Consider the following 18,210-nt stretch of genomic DNA (forward strand, 5'->3'; position numbering starts at 1 on the left):
GACCAGGGCAATAGAGTAGAGCCAGACAGAGACAGTTGGTTGACTTTCATTTAAAGGGATAGTTCAATCAAATGCTCAAATGACTTTCAAGACACAATAAATATTCAAGTTATGCTGTAGTTTAGGTGAACTATCCCTTTAAGGCCTATATACACACACACACCAAGGCAAAGTTTTCATTGCAAGTCATATGAGAAGATCCACTCACAAGACATCAACGTTTCAACATGTTTATGACTTGTGAATGGGTCGAGGGAAGAGAGGCGGAAGTACCCAACAACACAGTTTACAATTGGTGAGAGAGGTAACAACACAGTTTACGATTGGTCAAGAGAGCAAAGACTGACCTTTGGCCTCCTCCAGCTCCTCATCCTGCTCCTCTGTCAGCTGACTGGGGGGCCGGTAGGGCGGGGGGAGTCTCATCGGGGGAGGGGCGCCTCCTACTGCTACGATCTGCAGATGGGGGCAAAGACACCATACTTCTCAGAAACACCAAAGATATGACTCACAGGCGTGGGGCTAGGGCAGACAGGGGACAACTACTGCCCGCAGGCAAGATCCAGCCCGCCTTAATTAAAAGCGGCCTGCTGTGGATTTAGTTTATTTTTAAAGTAGCCAACTAAATGCGCAACTTAATTCATAGAACCGCGGTTATGGTTGTCAGGATCAAAGTTGTCTATCCCAGACAGAGTTTAAAGTAGCTTCCTTCCTCTCCTCACCTCCTTTCATTCATCTGCACCAATCAGAAGGAACCGTACAGGTGACTTGAATGTCTACCTTTCTGCTTGAAGAAGTGTTCACCCAAGATGAGAGGTGACCCTGTCCTTGAAAATGTCAAAGAGCAGCCTTGGAGAAAGAAAAGGAGGAGAAGAGAGAGGGCCTACGCCCCCAGGAGGGGTAGAAGATGTGAGGGAAATGAGAAGGAGGATGAATTGTGGTGTGTGTCTGTTTGAATCTGCAATTATGCTTGGTGCCCGACAGCACTCTAGTATCTCCCTATCGCACTAAAGTGTTTGGGAAATGTAACTCCGCAGTACATGTGCTGAAATGTGAAAGTGCTCCTTGTCTACATATGCAGACCTCTAAATGGGCTCTATTCCCTAAAACCACTCACTGGCAGTGCTGTGCATTTCCCCATCCATCTCATACACTTCCCTTATCCCACATTATCCAAAGGGAGATATATACTGTAGTCTACAGTTCAACTTGGGACACGAGTTGAAAACGTAATCATAGTATCTCAATGTAATTAAACGTCTCCCTCACTGGGTTTAACAGTCCTCCATCCTCCAGAGGTGGACGTGACACTAATAGAAACCAGATCTGGGTCTATTAAGCCAAATGATTAAGGTTTCAATTAATTGCAGACTGACAGTGTTGTAATCAAGCTAGGCTCACTAGGGCACTTTTAGAGTGATGAGACTTGATTGGCTCTCAATTGAGATCCATAATTTCCTGAAGCTAGGTCGCAGTGTCGAAATTCTCCTCCTCCTCTCTCTCGCTCCCTCCTCTCGACCACTGTCTCACGCTATGTCTCTTTCTCAGATAAACTTTATTAGCATGAATGACAAGGCCGCTGCTGCTAAAGCCAAGTGAGATAATGACATCAACAAATAAATAATAGTCATTAGAGAAATGGGTCTCACACACACGGCAGAGTTTAGGATTTCTATTTCTCTATGTCCTGGTAACATAAAGGGACAGACAACTAAATGGAAATAAAACATTTTATAAGTTAGTGTTATATAATTCAAATAAATAAAACGTATTTCGTAAGTTATAACCAAGCCTGTGACTTTTCCATCAGCAGAAAATGTTCTCAGAAAGTGGGGGCTGCTTACCGGCATGACTCTCCTCTTTGCCTTGTGTTTGTTGTAACTGGGCGCCGTTAGCGAGACAGACTGGAAAGAGAAAGACACATGCATACATAGGTGCGCGCGCACACACACACACGCACGCACAGACACAAAGATAGAGCGTCAAACGCCATTCATGCTTAGATAACAGACACCAAGCACCAGCCCGAAATAACAAACCAACTACAAGAAATTCTACAAGAAAATATAACCGACAAGCAAAAAAGCAGAGAAAACTTGGTGTGACCACCACCAAACACCACCAATTCTCTTAGGCAAAGAGGGGGCATGTGTATCTCTGGAGAGATGCACAAAATGAGCTGCCTATCCAAAAGACAACCACTTGAGCATCAGATGGATATAGAAGTATATATTTGGATTGTGCTCCTGTGTGTGTGCGTGCGTACCTATGTGGGTGCGCACAGACGTGTGTGTGTGTGGTGTGTTTACCCGCGGTGTGGCAGTGAGGCTCTGGACGATGAACACCACGGGACTAGGAGCTGCCTTGATGGCCTGGACCGCGTCCTCATGACTGGCATTCTGGAGGTCCACACCTGATACCTGACACACACACACACACACACACACACACACACACACACACACACGGACAGACAGACACAGAGACACAGGTGGGGAAAGAGAGGTGGAGAAAGAGAGAGAGAGGGGGAAAGAGGGAGAGAGGGGGAAAGACAGAGATAACAGAGAAATAAAAGGGAAAGCATGAGAAAGAGGGGTGAGAAAGGAGAGAGATAGAAATAGATGGAAAGAGGAAGGGGACAGAAAAAGAAAAGAAATGGGCGAGAGAGAGAGAACAAGACAGAGAGAGAGAGGGCATACAACAAAGGTCACCGATCTGTCTGGAATCGTTGTAACGTTGCATTTGCATTTCTGTAGCATTGACACGGTGTAGTGTTCCTCTATCTTTGCTACAGTGTTGAATTAGCATTACTGTAGCATTCCTGTAGCATTACTGTAGCATTACTGTAGCATTGCTTTAGCGTTGTGCTATTGTTCTCCTCCTCACCTGCAGTATCTTGTCTCCGGTCTTGAGCGCGCAAGTGCGTCCCGCGGGGCTCTCCGGCAGTACCTGTTTTTTAATTAATTCATTAATTTTTTCAACAAAACATAAAAGGAGACAAGTTACAATAAATATCTGCATCAATATAGAGATGTAAAGCTACATTCTGGGATAAAATAAAAATAAGGGTTTTGTTATACAGCTTCACAAATCACAGACTGTAGCTTTAGCCTTAAAAGAGGAGGGAGGAAGAGAGGAGGGGAGAATGGCGTCACCTGTTTGATGAAGATGCCCTTGAGCTCCTCTCCATTCTTCAGTCTCTTGATGACGCTGTGCCCGCCCACAATGCTTATGCCAAGGGACTCGCCCTCTTCCTGCCACACCTCCACTCTGGAAGCACGTGGGCACATGCCAGGGTAAGTACACAAACACGCAAAGGCAAGCAGACACACACACAGAAACACACAAAGCCTGGGATCTCTATTACTCAGGCGATCTTGCCTACATCCATTTTGTACAAAAAGGAAAGCTCATTAATGTGTTCGAGTCAGGTGGCAAGAATTCTCCCTGGATGAGACGTGCACGGTACACACACACACACACACACACACGGAGGTACCCTACTAGAGAGACCTTGAGTTTGACTTCTCTTTTAACAGTGATAGAAATCACATACTATCTTCAATAAATAAGTTGTAATATTTTGTTTGTAGAATTGTGTGTGAGGGCGTGTCTAAATAGATAGCATCACCAGCCAAACTACCTATGACTTATCCTATTTAAATGGAGGATTTGAGTAGATCATCTTTAGTGTTCGTCCATTTTGATGAATTGCTAGCCTATTGTCTATTTGATTCTTATTAGAAGACTAAACTACCAGGGCAGTTAACCTAATCCAAAGCAATGAAGGGAATCAGCTCAGACAAGGTAGCTTATTTGACAAAGATATCATATTGGCTGTTAGAGCTATTTTGGGTAATGCTTTACTTGCCATCCAGCGTCATAACACATTATGACACGGTCAAAACCATGTCATAACAGCTGACATAACTTGTCATAACCTGTTATAATATGGTCAGAACACTGTCATATATTTAGACCTGTTGTGACATATATTGCGTTATTTTATGGCTGGTCAAAACCCCCAAAACCTACCACACAAGGCAAAACATTCCATTACACCATAGCCTACGTGTCAACAGTATGTTTATATATGTTATATACACTACCGTTCAAAAATGTGGGGTCACTTAGAAATGTCCTTGTTTTTGAAAGAAAAGCAATTATTTTGTCCATTAAAATAACATCAAATTGATCAGAAATACAGTGTAGACATTGTTAATGTTGTAAATGGCTATTGTAGCTCAGTTGGTAGAGCATGGCGCTTGCAACGCCAGGGTTGTGGGTTCGTTTCTCACGGGGGGCCAGTATGAAAATGTATGCACTCTCTAACTGTAAGTCGCTCTGGATAAGAGAGTCTGCTAAATGACTAAAATGTAAAATGTAGCTGGAAACGGCAGATTTTTAATGGAATATCTACATAGGCGTACAGAGGCCCATTATCAGCAACCATCAGTCCTGTGTTCCAATGGCACGTTGTGTTTGGTAATCCAAGTTTATCATTTTAAAAGGCTAATTGATCATTAGAAAACCCTTTTGCATTTATGTTAGCACAGCTGAAAATTGTTGTGCTGATTAAATAAGCAATAAAACTGGCCTTCTTGAGACTAGTTGAGTATCTGGAGCATCAGCAATTGTGGGTTCGATTACAGGCTCAAAATGGCCAGAAACAAATAACTTTATTCTGAAACTCGTCACTCTATTCTTGTTCTGAGAAATTAAGGCTATTCCATGCGAGAAATTGCCAAGAAACTGAAGATCTCGTACAACGCTGTGTACTACTCCCTTCACAGAACAGCGCAAACTGGCTCTAACCAGAATAGAAAGAGGAGTGGGAGGCCCCGGTGCACAACTGAGCAAGAGGACAAATACATTAGTGTCTAGTTTGAGAAACAGATGCCTCACAGGTCCTCAACTGGCAGCTTCATTAAATAGTACCTGCAAAACACCAGTCTCAACATCAACAGTGAAGAGCCGACTCCAGGATGCTGACCTTCTATGCAGAGTTGCAAAGAAAAAGCCATATCTCAGACTGGCCAATAAAAATAAAAGATTAAGATGGCCAATTTGATGTTATTTTAATGGACAAAAAAATTGACATTTCTAAGTGACCCCAAGCTTTTGAACAGTAGTGTATATATATATTTTTATTAACCATATTAAATTATAATTATAATTGCGCACACATTCATGTCAGACACAATGTACCTACCACAATGTACTGTTGCTGATGACTGGGATGAATGCAGGAGCAGATTTCAGGAGCAGGACAAGACACCCTCTTTGTGACTGATGACTGACATAAGGGCATGTACATGATAGGCCTATCTGGCTTATATGATTATGAAGGTCATAATGTTTCTTGACAGTGTCAAAGTGTATTTTCTAAGTCCAAGTAAAGTGACACTGGATGGTCATAATGCTTCTTGACAGTCATCAAGTTCACTTTCTTAGTCCAAGTAAAGTGGCACAGGATGGTCATAATGCTTCATGACAGTGTCATAGTCTATTTTCTAAAAGTTATTTAAAATATGATGAAAACAACACTCTTATGTATGTGTCATAACCAGCCATAAAATAACGCAATATATGTCACAACAGGTCTAAATATATGGGTCATGATAGTGTTGACCATATTATAACAGGTTATGACAAGTTGTCAGCTGTTATGACATATGACATGGTTATGATCGTGAAATAATGTGTTATGACACTGGGTGTCAAGTAAAGTGTTACCTTATTTTGTATATAAGAAAAGCAATTGTATAGAACATATTTGAGTTGATTTATTGTTGAATTAGAATTGTATGGAAAATGCTTATTATGTATAGACATGTTGGAAACGGTTATTATAGTCTTTATTTGTGTGGAATATCCCTTTATTTGCTATTATGACACCTGGTGGCCAATTGCTGATTTACCTGTAGAGTAGTATACAAGTAGCCTCACGATCTCTCTCAATATTGACCACCATTAATTGGATATTTGAGTGATATAAAATAAAAGTTAACTATACCTGACAAGTTTGAGTGATTTAGGATAATTTCCCATCCTTTGTGGGCTCTGTCTGTCAAGCAACAGAAGGACGCATTTGCCGATGTACTGTTAGTTGACAATGTTTACTTTGCAAGCTACCGGTAGAAACCTTGTACAGTTGGCTAATCAGTGGTAGACCTAATATCCTTTTTTCTCCAACCAGCGTAGGCCTACCTTGCAAAGTTAGCTAACTGCCCACTGGAGAGCAAGGCCCAGCCAATCAGAACGAGTTTTTCCCCACAAAAGGGCTTTATTACAGACAGCTTCATCAGCTGTCCGGGTGGCTGGTCTCAGACAATCCCGCAGGTGAAGAAGCCGGATGTGGAGGTCCAGGGCTGGCGTGGTTACACGTGGTCTGCGATTGTGACGCCGGTTGGATGTACTGCCAATTTCTCTAAAACGACGATGGAGGCGGCTTATGGTGAACATTCCTGCAGTCAGCATGCCAATTGCACGCTCCCACAAAACCTGCAACATCTGTGGCATTGTGTTGTATGACAGAACTGCAAATTTTAGAGTGGCCTTTTATTGTCCCCAGATCTTTTATTTGAGCTCATAAAACATGGGACCAACACTTTACATGTTGCGTTTATATTTTTGTTCAGTATATTAGTGGTGATGACAGTAGTCCGACTGACAACTTTACCAGGATGAGGACTTGCCGATCTCAAGCTCTTTCCAAAAGCTAAATTACATTGTTTTCTTAGCTAGCTAGCTACATGCCATATGCCAAATGGATAGGCTACCATCACGTATCTGAAAATAACTGATCAATTGATGTTTACTGATCATGAAAAGCATGCAGTTACTTGCTGTATAACTCTGATAGAGCTAAATGTGCACAATTGTTTTGCATGGAATAATCAGATATTTGCAGTTCTGACTATGCTCTTCAAGAGGTGGGGTGGCAGGTAGCTTAGTGGTTAAGAGCGTTGTGCCAGTAACCGAAAGGTCGCTGGTTCTAATCCCCGAGCTGACTAGGTGAAAAAAACTATTTAGTCAGCCACCAATTGTGCAAGTTCTCCCACTTAAAAAGATGACAGAGGCCTGTAATTTTCATCATAGGTACACGTCAACTATGACAGACAAAATGAGGAAAAAAAATCCAGAAAATCACATTGTAGGATTTTTAATGAATTTATTTGCAAATTATGTTGGAAAATAAGTATTTGGTCAATAACAAAAGTTTCTCAATACTTAGTTATATACCCTTTGTTGGCAATGACACAGGTCAAACGTTTTCTGTAAGTCTTCACAAGGTTTTCACACACTGTTGCTGGTATTTTGGCCCATTCCTCCATGCAGATCTCCTCTAGAGCAGTGATGTTTTGGGGCTGTCGCTGGGCAACACAGACTTTCAACTCCCTCCAAAGATTTTCTATGGGGTTGAGATCTGGAGACTGGCTAGGCCACTCCAGGACCTTGAAATGCTTCTTACGAAGCCACTCCTTCGTTGCCCGGGCGGTGTGTTTGGGATCATTGTCATGCTGAAAGACCCAGCCACGTTTCATCTTCAATGCCCTTGCTGATGGAAGGAGGTTTTCACTCAAAATCTCACGATACATGGCCCCATTCATTCTTTCCTTTATACGGATCAGTCGTCCTGGTCCCTTTGCAGAAAAACAGCCCCAAAGCATGATGTTTCCACCCCCATACTTCACAGTAGGTATGGTGTTCTTTGGATGCAACTCAGCATTCTTTGTCCTCCAAACACGACGAGTTGAGTTTTTACCAAAAAGTTATATTTTGGTTTCATCTGACCATATGACATTCTACCAATCCTCTTCTGGAACATCCAAATGCACTCTAGCAAACTTCAGACGGGCCTGGACATGTACTGGCTTAAGCAGGGGGACACGTCTCCCACTGCAGGATTTGAGTCCCTGGCGGCGTAGTGTGTTACTGATGGTAGGCTTTGTTACTTTGGTCGCAGCTCTCTGCAGGTCATTCACTAGGTCCCCCCGTGTGGTTCTGGGATTTTTGCTCACAGTTCTTGTGATCATTTTGACCCCACGGGGTGAGATCTTGCGTGGAGCCCCAGATCGAGGGAGATTATCAGTGGTCTTGTATGTCTTCCATTTCCTAATAATTGCTCCCACAGTTGATTTCTTCAAACCAAGCTGCTTACCTATTGCAGATTCAGTCTTCCCAGCCTGGTGCAGGTCTACAATTTTGTTTCTGGTGTCCTTTGACAGCTCTTTGGTCTTGGCCATAGTGGAGTTTGGAGTGTGACTGTTTGAGGTTGTGGACAGGTGTCTTTTATACTGATAACAAGTTCAAACAGGTGCCATTAATACAGGTAACGAGTGGAGGACAGAGGAGACTCTTAAAGAAGAAGTTACAGGTCTGTGAGAGCCAGAAATCTTGCTTGTTTGTAGGTGACCAAATACTTATTTTCCACCATAATTTGCAAATAAATTCATTAAATATCCTACAATGTGATTTTCTGGATCTTTTTTTCTCAATTTGTCTGTCATAGTTGACGTGTACCTATGATGAAAATTACAGGCCTCTCTCATCTTTTTAAGTGGGAGAACTTGCACAATTGGTGGCTGACTAAATACTTTTTTTCCCCACTGTATGTGCTTCTGATTTTATTTGATCATGGACTACTCCAAGAAATAAGGCACAAGAGGCCGTGCTATATTTTGAATATAGCCACAGGTAAATGGCCTTGTTCATCAACTAATTTACCTGTGACTATATTCATGATATAGGACAGCCTCGCATGCTATATCATTTGGCCCATAGACTTGTCCGTAACTTGCAAAGAGAGGTGGGTGGAGCTTCCGCCCTGCTTCCGCTCCTCATTTTAGTATCTTTTACTCCCCTGTGAACTTAATCGAGCATCTGACGCAATTACAGAAGGTTTTAGTTGTGGGTTTCCAAGATTATGCAGGCAGAAACTGCAAACTAGCTGCATTTTAGTTCAAGTTATTTAATTTTTTTACTAACATTTACTTGGATATATCCATAATAATGACACTGCCGCAGGATTTCGTCTGGCTCCAAAAAGGTTGATGTCTCGTCCGGACACAGTTCATTCTAAACGGCTGAGGGGAGATGGTCATAGCTGTGCCAATATTGGTGAATATAGCACGGCTTCGAATGCTGCACATCCAATCAGCACTCACGATCCAAACTACTCATTTTAGTGAACTGTTACACCTCTGTTAAAGATAATCTACTTAAGTTCTCATTAAAAAAAAATCTGTAATAACACACACACTGACACACAGTAGAGCACTTACCTGCGTGGTGGGCCCCAGTGGCTGAACGCAGGGGTTTCCTCTCCCTCTCCTTCCTCCCTCTCTGGTAGATCACTAAGAGCACACACAAAATGTTCTTGACCACTAACTGTATTGTCCCTGTATGTTCTATTTTACTGTATTAACACACCGTCTGCTTCCTGCTGACCAATACAAGGTTTCTAAACCTCAAATGGCATACATTACATAGAATAAAGGTTAAATAAAAACCAGAGGGTTGATGATGAATGCAGAATGTGTATGAAATGAATTGAATGTGGCTCTACAGATGTGTTGTGTTCTCCTACCTGTGTCCTCCTCCAGCACCCTGGGACCTCCTCTTCCTCCTCTCTGTGTTAACCAAACGCACCGAGCTAAAGGAGAACAAATAAACCATTAGGTATATCAATCAATCAATTTATTGTTCCAGAAATTTGTAGTTTAGTACAATATATTGTTAATTTACACTTTTACCGTATGTGTATGTAGCGCGTTAGGATATGGGAAATTCAATGCTAAAGGAATTATGCTGCCACTCAGATTTTTCATACAAAAAGGTTGATGTCTCGTCCAGACACAGTTCATTCTAAACGGCTGAGGGGAGATGGTCATAGCTGTGCCAATATTGGTGAATATAGCACAGCTTCGAATGCTGCACGTCCAATCAGCACTCACGATACAAACTACTCATTGAAGCCCTTTATCTACTTCCCTAGAGTCAGATGAACTTGTGCATATAATTTATGTCTCTGCGTCCAGTATGAAGGAAGTTAGAGGAAGTTTTTCGTGCCAATGCTAACTAGCATGCTAGCAGATATCATAGACTTCTAGCCATTGCGCTAACGCTAGTTAACAACGTCCTTCAAACTGCACGCAGAGACATAAAAATGGTATCCACATAAAGTTAATCTGACTCTGGCGAAGTAGAAAAGGGGCCTCATTGCCAAAATCCAGAAGTATCCCTTTAAAATGTATACCAAACAAAAAACATTGATTTCAAAGTTTAACAAAACACATAATTCTATGCACAAGGACTACTTTTAACATTTTCCACAGAAAAGTTTACAAAAACACATTTACAGGAAGAACTGTGCAGATACAAAGTGGAATTGCCCATATGACATAGCAACCGGTTTATACAGTAGCACTGGAAATAACAGCCTCATGTTTGAATAGGCTTTAGGGGTGCTGTGTCATTTTAGCGTTAGCTAGCGCTAGGTCGGCTGTACCTGCACCAAACGGCGGTATTTTTCATCCTATAGCTTGGCCTCAATCTTCTTTTTAAATAGTGAGCCATCATGTTTTCAGCAATTTTATTTCCATGACTGATCGAAACTCACTTTCTCATGTGCTCGTCTTTCTGCAGCAGACATACTGAGCAATATGTATTGAACATCAAATCGCAGTATCGAATTGCATTTAGAATTGTGAGAATCGCAATACATATTGTATCGGCACCTACGTATGATGATAATATCGTATCGTGAGGTCCCTAGCAATTCCCAGCCCTAAAGAGAGAGCCGATAAAATTATTTGATATTCATCTCAAGCGGCAAGAGATGCAGTCGAAAACCCGATTGTGAGTATGAATGAGGCTGTTAGGGATGTGCGGAGAAGTCAAACGTCCTTTGCGCTACTTTTGGTTTAATAGAAATCGGACGGGAGGAGAAAAATGAAAAGGGGAATTGCTCAAGACCACGATATCAGCTTCGTACTTGATCCTGCGCTGTGAAATTGGTCTCAGTGGGATTTGAAAGGGCTTGAGAATGCTTGCTGAGATCCAACCACAATTGTATCCTTTTTTTATGCAGTGTTAAAAACCTCTTGTGATGTGTCGGGCCAAAGCTGTAATACTGGGGAGTTTGCACCTAAAAGGTGGAACAAATTCATAAGTAAAGGTTCAGAAGTATGAATGTGTGTGTGAGATTTGGAAGAGCTGTACAGCTGAATGCAAATTTGGCATCCCCGAATTTTCCTATCCCAGCATATCCCAATCCTGGTCCTGGGGACCCAAAGGGGTGCACATTTAACAGTTAGCTACTGGGTTTCTGGGTATCTGTTTTTTTTTTTTGGTCTTATTGTCCTCAGTACTATCTAGTTTATTTATCTATTTCTTTCTTTCTATGTTCTTTTTTTTCATTACCATTTGTTTTGTTTTGTTAGGGACAACACCGCCTTTTGGGATGGAGGATGCTTTTGCGGGAGAGATATTAGAAGTAAATTGGAGGTTTACATAGTCAGTTGCAGCTACAGAATGTTTAGCAGCGCATATATTATTGTACAGCTACAGTGCATTCGGAAAGTATTCAGACCCCTTGACTTTATCCACATTTTGTTCCGTTACAGCCGTAGACTAAAATTGATTAAATTGTTTTTTTCCTTCATCAATCTACACACAATAGTTTGTTTTTTTAAATAGAAAAAACAGAAATATCCCATTTACATAAGTTTTCAGACCCTTTACTCAGTACTTTGTTGAAGCACCTTTGGCAGCGATTACAGCCTTGAGTCTTCTTGGGTATGACGCTCCAAGCTTGGCACACCAGTATTTGGGGAGTTTCTCCCATTCTTCTTTGCAGATCCTCTCAAGCTCTGGCAGGTTGGATGGGGAGCATCGCTACACAGCTATTTACAGGTCTCTCCAGAGATGTTCGAACGGGTTCAAGTCCGGGCTCTGGCTGGCCCACTCAAGGACATTGAGACTTGTCCCGAAGCCACTCCTGCATTGTCTTGGCTGTGTGCTTAGGGTCGTAGTCCTGTTGGAAGGTGAAACTTCGCCCCAGTCTGAGGTCCTGAGCAGGTTTTCATCAAGGATCGCTCTGTACTTTGATCTGTTCATCTTTCCCTCGATCCTGACTAGTCTCCCAGTCCCTGCCGCTGAAAAACATCCCCACAGCATGCTGCTGCCACCACCATGCTTCCCCATAGGGATGGTATTGGCCAGGTGATGAGCGGTGCCTGGTTTCCTCCAGACGTGACACTTGGTGTTCAGGCTAAAGAGTTCAATCTTGGTTTCATCAGACCAGAGGATATGTTTCTCATGGTCTGAGTGTCCTTTAGGTGCCTTTTGGCAAACTCCAAGTGGGCTGTCATGTGCCTTTTACTGAGGAGTGGCTTCTGTCTGGAAGGTTCTCCCATCTCAATAGAGGAACTCTGGAGTTCTGTCAGAGTGACCATCTGGTTCTTGGTCACCTCCCTGACCAAGGACCTTCTCCCCCGATTGCTCAGTTTGGCCGGGCGGCCAGCCCTTGGAAGAGTCTTGGTGGTTCCAAACCTCTTCCATTTAAGAATGATGGAGGCCACTGTGTTCTTGGGGACCTTCAATGCTGTTTGGTACTCTTCCCCAGTTCTGTGCCTCGACACAATCCTGTCTCGGAACTCTAGGACAATTCCTTCAACCTCATGGCTTGGGTTTTTCTTCTGATATGCACTGTCAACTGTGGGACCTTACATAGACAGGTGTATGCCTTTCCAAATCATGTCCAATCAATTGAATTTACCACAGGTGGACTCCAAGTTGTAGAAACATCTCAAAGGGATGCACCAGAGCTCAATTTTCGAGTCTCATCGCAAAGGGTCTGAATACTTATGTAAATAAGGTTTCTCTTTTTTTTTTTTTTATAAATTTGCAAACATTTCTAAAAACCTGTTTTTGCTTTGTCCTTATGGGGTGTTGTGTGTAGATTGATGAGGGGAAAAAACTATTTAATCAATTTTAGAATAAGGCTGTAACTTAACATGTGGAAAAAGTCAAGGGGTCTGAATACTTTCCCGAAAGCACTGTACATGGATGACAGGCGATGATTGTGGTAGTATTGGTAAATATGGATACATTCAGGGTGTCTAGCAGCTTGATCATCATGGTACTTCTTGGTAGTACGTTTACAGGCATATATTACAGTAAGTATATTTGAAACTTGTACCATTATGTTAAGTGGTGAAATAAGTATACAGTGAGGGAAAAAAGTATTTGATCCCCTGCTGATTTTGTATGTTTGCCCACTGACAAAGAAATTATCAGTCTATAATTTTAATGGCAGGTTTATTTGAACTGTGAGAGACAGAATAACAACAAAAGAAATCCAGAAAAACGCATGTCAAAAATGTTATAAATTGATTTGCTACTCCTTCAAGAGTTTTTCGTAATTTTTTATATTTTCTACATTGTAGAATAATAGTGAAGACATCAAAACTATTAAATAACACATATGGATTCATGTAGTAACCAAAAAAGTGTTAAACAAATCATATAGCCACCCTTTGCCTTGATGACAGCTTTGCACACTCCTGGCATTCTCTCAACCAGCTTCACCTGGAAAGCTTTTCCAACAGTCTTGAAGGAGTTCCCACATATGCTGAGCACTTCTTGGCTACTTTTCCTTCACTCTGCGGTCCAATTCATCCCAAACCATCTCAATTGGGTTGAGGTCAGGTGACTGTGGAGGCCAGGTAATCTGATGCAGCTCTCCTTCTTGGTCAAATAGCGCTTACACAGCCTGGAGGTGTGTTGGGTCATTGTCCTGTTGAAAAACAAATGATAGTCCCACTAAGCGCAAACCAGATAGGATGGCGTATCGCTGCAGAATGCTGTGGTAGCCATGCTGGTTAAGTGTGCCTTCAATTCTAAATAAATCACAGACAGTGTTAACAGCAAAGCACCCCCACACCATCACACCTCCTCCTCCATGCTTCACGGTGGGAACCACACATGCGGAGATCATCCGTTCATCTACTCTGTGTCTCACAAAGACACGGCGGTTGGAACCAAAAATCTCAAATTTGGATTCAGACCAAAGGAAAGATTTCCACCGGTCTAATGTCCATTGCTCGTGTTTCTTGGCCAAAGCAAGTCTCTTCTTACTATTGGTGTACTTTAGCAGTGGTTTCTTTGCAGCAATTCGACCATGAAGGCCTGATTCACGAAGTCTCCTCTGAACAGTTTATGTTGAGATGTGTCTGTTACTTGAACTCTGTGAAGCATTTATTTGGGCTTCAATCTGAGGTGCAGTTAACTCTAATGAACGTATCCTCTGCAGCAGAAATAACTCTGGGTCTTCCTATCCTGTGGTGGTCCTCACGAGATCCAGTTTCATCATAGCACTTGATGGTTTTCGCGACTGCACTTGAAGAAACTTTCAAAGTTCTTGACATTTTCCGTATTGACTGACCTTCATGTCTTAAAGTAATGTCTTAAAGTCTTTGCTTATTTGAGCTGTTCTTGACATAATATGGACTTGGTCTTTTACCAAATAGGGCGATCTTCTGTATACCACCCCTACCTTGTCACAACACAACTGACTGGCTCAAACGCATTAAGAAGGAAAGAAATTCTACAAATTAACTTTTAAGATGGCACACCTCTTAATTGAAATGCATTCCAGGTGAGTACCTCATGAAGCTGGTTGAGAGAATGCCAAGAGTGTGCAAAGCTGTCATCAAGGCAAAGGGTGGCTACTTTGAATAATCTCAAATATAACATATATTTTGATTTGTTTAACACTTTTTGGTTACTACATGATTCCATGTGTTATTTAATAGTTTTGATGTCTTCACTATTATTCTACAATGTAGAAAATTGTAAAAATAAAGAAAAACCCTGGAATGAGTCTCCAAACTTTTGACTGGTACTGTATTTCAAATTACTTTATTCTTGCTATGTAACTACTGTTAAAAAATGAATACAAATTCCATGTATATAAAATGTGTCTAGAATGTACAAAAGAAAAAGCTGTAAAAACAAAGTTTATTTTTGTCCTCCGGAGAGGGGGGGTGGATGACCCCCCCCCCAACCCCCACTAAAAAAGAAGAGAAAAAGTTAGCTAACGTTCCACTCCTTGCCCCATCCTGGACTGGAACCAGTGACCTTCTGAACACATTGACAACCAGCACCAACAAAGCATTGTTACCAGTCACTCCACAAAAACAAGTGAAACAACTACTTCAAGGTCTCAGAGCAGGTGACGTCACAGATTGACCGCTACTAGCGCGCACCGCTAACTAATTTAGCTAGCCATTTCACATCGGCTACACACATGTGTGTTTGCCCTAGCACTATCATCAAGCCTTTGATTATTTGAATCCGGTGTAGGAAACCATCTCCTATTCTGTATTCCTCTCTTGATCATGGTTCAGATGCATGCATGCATGTATGTATGACTGACTCAACCAGTATCACTGGGGTCACTGCCTGCCATATCACCCTCTCACCAGCAGAGGGGGTGCTAAGCCCACTAGAGAGCCAGGATCTGTAGATCAATTTATCAGTAGGGGAAATGAAAGGAAATGAAAGCCATTACCTCAAAGATAAATGTAATTGCATGTAACTCTTACTCAACCCATTAAAGACGAAATATGACGTCAATGAACACTCAAGAAGGCAGTTTAAAGATAAAAGCGTCTGCTAAATGGCATATATTATTATGAAATGCAATTGATATAATATATATATATATTATTTATTTTTTTGTCATTTAGCAGACGCTCTTATCCAGAGCGACTTACAGGAGCAATTAGGGTTAAGTGCCTTGCTCAAGGGCACATCGACACACTTTTCACCTAGTAGGCTCGGGGATTAGAACAAGCGACCTTTCGGTTACTGGCATAACGCTCTTAGCCACTAAGCTACAGTGGGGAAAAAAAGTATTTAGTCAGCCACCAATTGTGCAAGTTCTCCCACTTAAAAAGATGAGAGAGGCCTGTAATTTTCATCATAGGTACACGTCAACTATGACAGACAAAATGAGAAAGAAAAATCCAAAAAATCACATTGTAGGATTTTTAATGAATTTATTTGCAAATTATGGTGGAAAATAAGTTTTTGGTCACCTACAAACAAGCAAGATTTCTGGCTCTCACAGACCTGTAACTTCTTCTTTAAGAGGCTCCTCTGTCCTCCACTCGTTACCTGTATTAATGGCACCTGTTTGAACTTGTTATCAGTATTAAAGACACCTGTCCACAACCTCAAACAGTCACACTCCAAACTCCACTATGGCCAAGACCAAAGAGCTGTCAAAGGACACCAGAAACAAAATTGTAGACCTGCACCAGGCTGGGAAGACTGAATCTGCAATAGGTAAGCAGCTTGGTTTGAAGAAATCAACTGTGGGAGCAATTATTAGGAAATGGAAGACATACAAGACCACTGATAATCTCCCTCGATCTGGGGCTCCACGCAAGATCTCACCCCGTGGGGTCAAAATGATCACAAGAACGGTGAGCAAAAATCCCAGAACCACACGGGGGGACCTAGTGAATGACCTGCAGAGAGCTGGGACCAAAGTAACAAAGCCTACCATCAGTAACACACTACGCCGCCAGGGACTCAAATCCTGCAGTGCGAGATGTGTCCCCCTGCTTAAGCCAGTACATGTCCAGGCCCGTCTGAAGTTTGCTAGAGTGCATTTGGATGATCCAGAAGAGGATTGGGAGAATGTCATATGGTCAGATGAAACCAAAATATAACTTTTTGGTAAAAACTCAACTCGTCGTGTTTGGAGGACAAAGAATGCTGAGTTGCATCCAAAGAACACCATACCTACTGTGAAGCATGGGGGTGGAAACATCATGCTTTGGGGCTGTTTTTCTGCAAAGGGACCAGAACGACTGATCCGTGTAAAGGAAAGAATGAATGGGGCCATGTATCGTGAGATTTTGAGTGAAAACCTCCTTCCATCAGCAAGGGCATTGAAGATGAAACGTGGCTGGGTCTTTCAGCATGACAATGATCCCAAACACACCGCCCGGGCAACGAAGGAGTGGCTTTGTAAGAAGCATTTCAAGGTCCTGGATTGGCCTAGCCAGTCTCCAGATCTCAACCCCATAGAAAATCTTTGGAGGGAGTTGAAAGTCCGTGTTGCCCAGCGACAGCCCCAAAACATCACTGCTCTAGAGGAGATCTGCATGGAGGAATGGGCCAAAATACCAGCAACAGTGTGTGAAAACCTTGTGAAGACTTACAGAAAACGTTTGACCTGTGTCATTGCCAACAAAGGGTATATAACAAAGTATTGAGAAACTTTTGTTATTGACCAAATACTTATTTTCCACCATAATTTGCAAATAAATTCATAACAAATCCTACAATGTGAGTTTCTGGATTTTTTTTTCTCATTTTGTCTGTCATAGTTGACGTGTACCTATGATGAAAATTACAGGCCTCTCTCATCTTTTTAAGTGGGAGAACTTGCACAATTGGTGGCTGACTAAATACTTTTTTCCCCCCACTGTACCTGCCACCCGTTATTACCTACCTGCCAATGATTATTTCCGGAATTTCTTTAAACACCCACAGTATTGGTTCAACTTTTCACCCATATTTTTGTAGAAATCAATTGTTGTGGGTAAATACGTGTCAGAATGTGTGTGTGTGAGTGAGTGAGTGAGTGAGTGAGTGAGTGAGTGAGTGAGTGAGTGAGTGAGTGAGTGAGTGAGAGAGAGAGAAAGAAAGAGGGGTACTGACTCGGTGTCTGTGTCAGTCAGGGTGAGTTCTGATCCTCCGTTCCTGGAGTCCGAGTCTGCCTCACTGTCCCCACCCATCTCCACCCAGGAGTCCACAGACTGAACCAGAGAGAGGTGGTCAAGAAGGGCTCTGGGCTGCAGGTCTGAATTGGGCATCTTCTCCAATGTTCCATCTCCACCTTGTTCCATCTCCTCCACCTGCTATGAGGGCAACACAAAATGGTATCATCCTGTCCCCAGCCACACTAACCCCACCTTCACCCTAAATAATAATGGGACGCACTGTTATTTGTAGCAGTAGCAGAATTCTACACTAAAAATGAACATTTTATTTCGGATTATAATACTGATTAAATAGTAACAGTGGTCTTGAAGACTGTATGAGATGTTGAGCTGAGTCAGGTGTGTTACAGCTGAGCTGGAACTAAAGCCTGCACACACTGCTGCCCCCTGTTTGCCACAACTGATG

General features: G+C 42.2%; 1 protein-coding gene across 1 annotated transcript in view; it reads right to left on the minus strand.

Annotated features, from left to right (window-relative positions):
- The window catches only part of LOC311130999 (inaD-like protein), a gene marked incomplete at its 5' end in the record, with an annotated part of 117,251 nt that overhangs the window by 88,235 nt on the left and 10,806 nt on the right, over positions 1-18,210 (minus strand). The window contains 8 exons of the mRNA XM_084163833.1: positions 348-453; positions 1,842-1,901; positions 2,307-2,417; positions 2,884-2,946; positions 3,153-3,267; positions 9,285-9,356; positions 9,590-9,655; positions 17,743-17,942. Of these exons, the coding sequence (XP_084019959.1) occupies positions 348-453; positions 1,842-1,901; positions 2,307-2,417; positions 2,884-2,946; positions 3,153-3,267; positions 9,285-9,356; positions 9,590-9,655; positions 17,743-17,942 (793 nt within the window). The remainder of the gene's footprint in view (positions 1-347; positions 454-1,841; positions 1,902-2,306; positions 2,418-2,883; positions 2,947-3,152; positions 3,268-9,284; positions 9,357-9,589; positions 9,656-17,742; positions 17,943-18,210) is intronic.

Source organism: Coregonus lavaretus, assembly GCF_964263955.1.
Source record: "Coregonus lavaretus genome assembly, chromosome: 6".
Lineage (NCBI taxonomy): Eukaryota > Metazoa > Chordata > Actinopteri > Salmoniformes > Salmonidae > Coregonus > Coregonus lavaretus.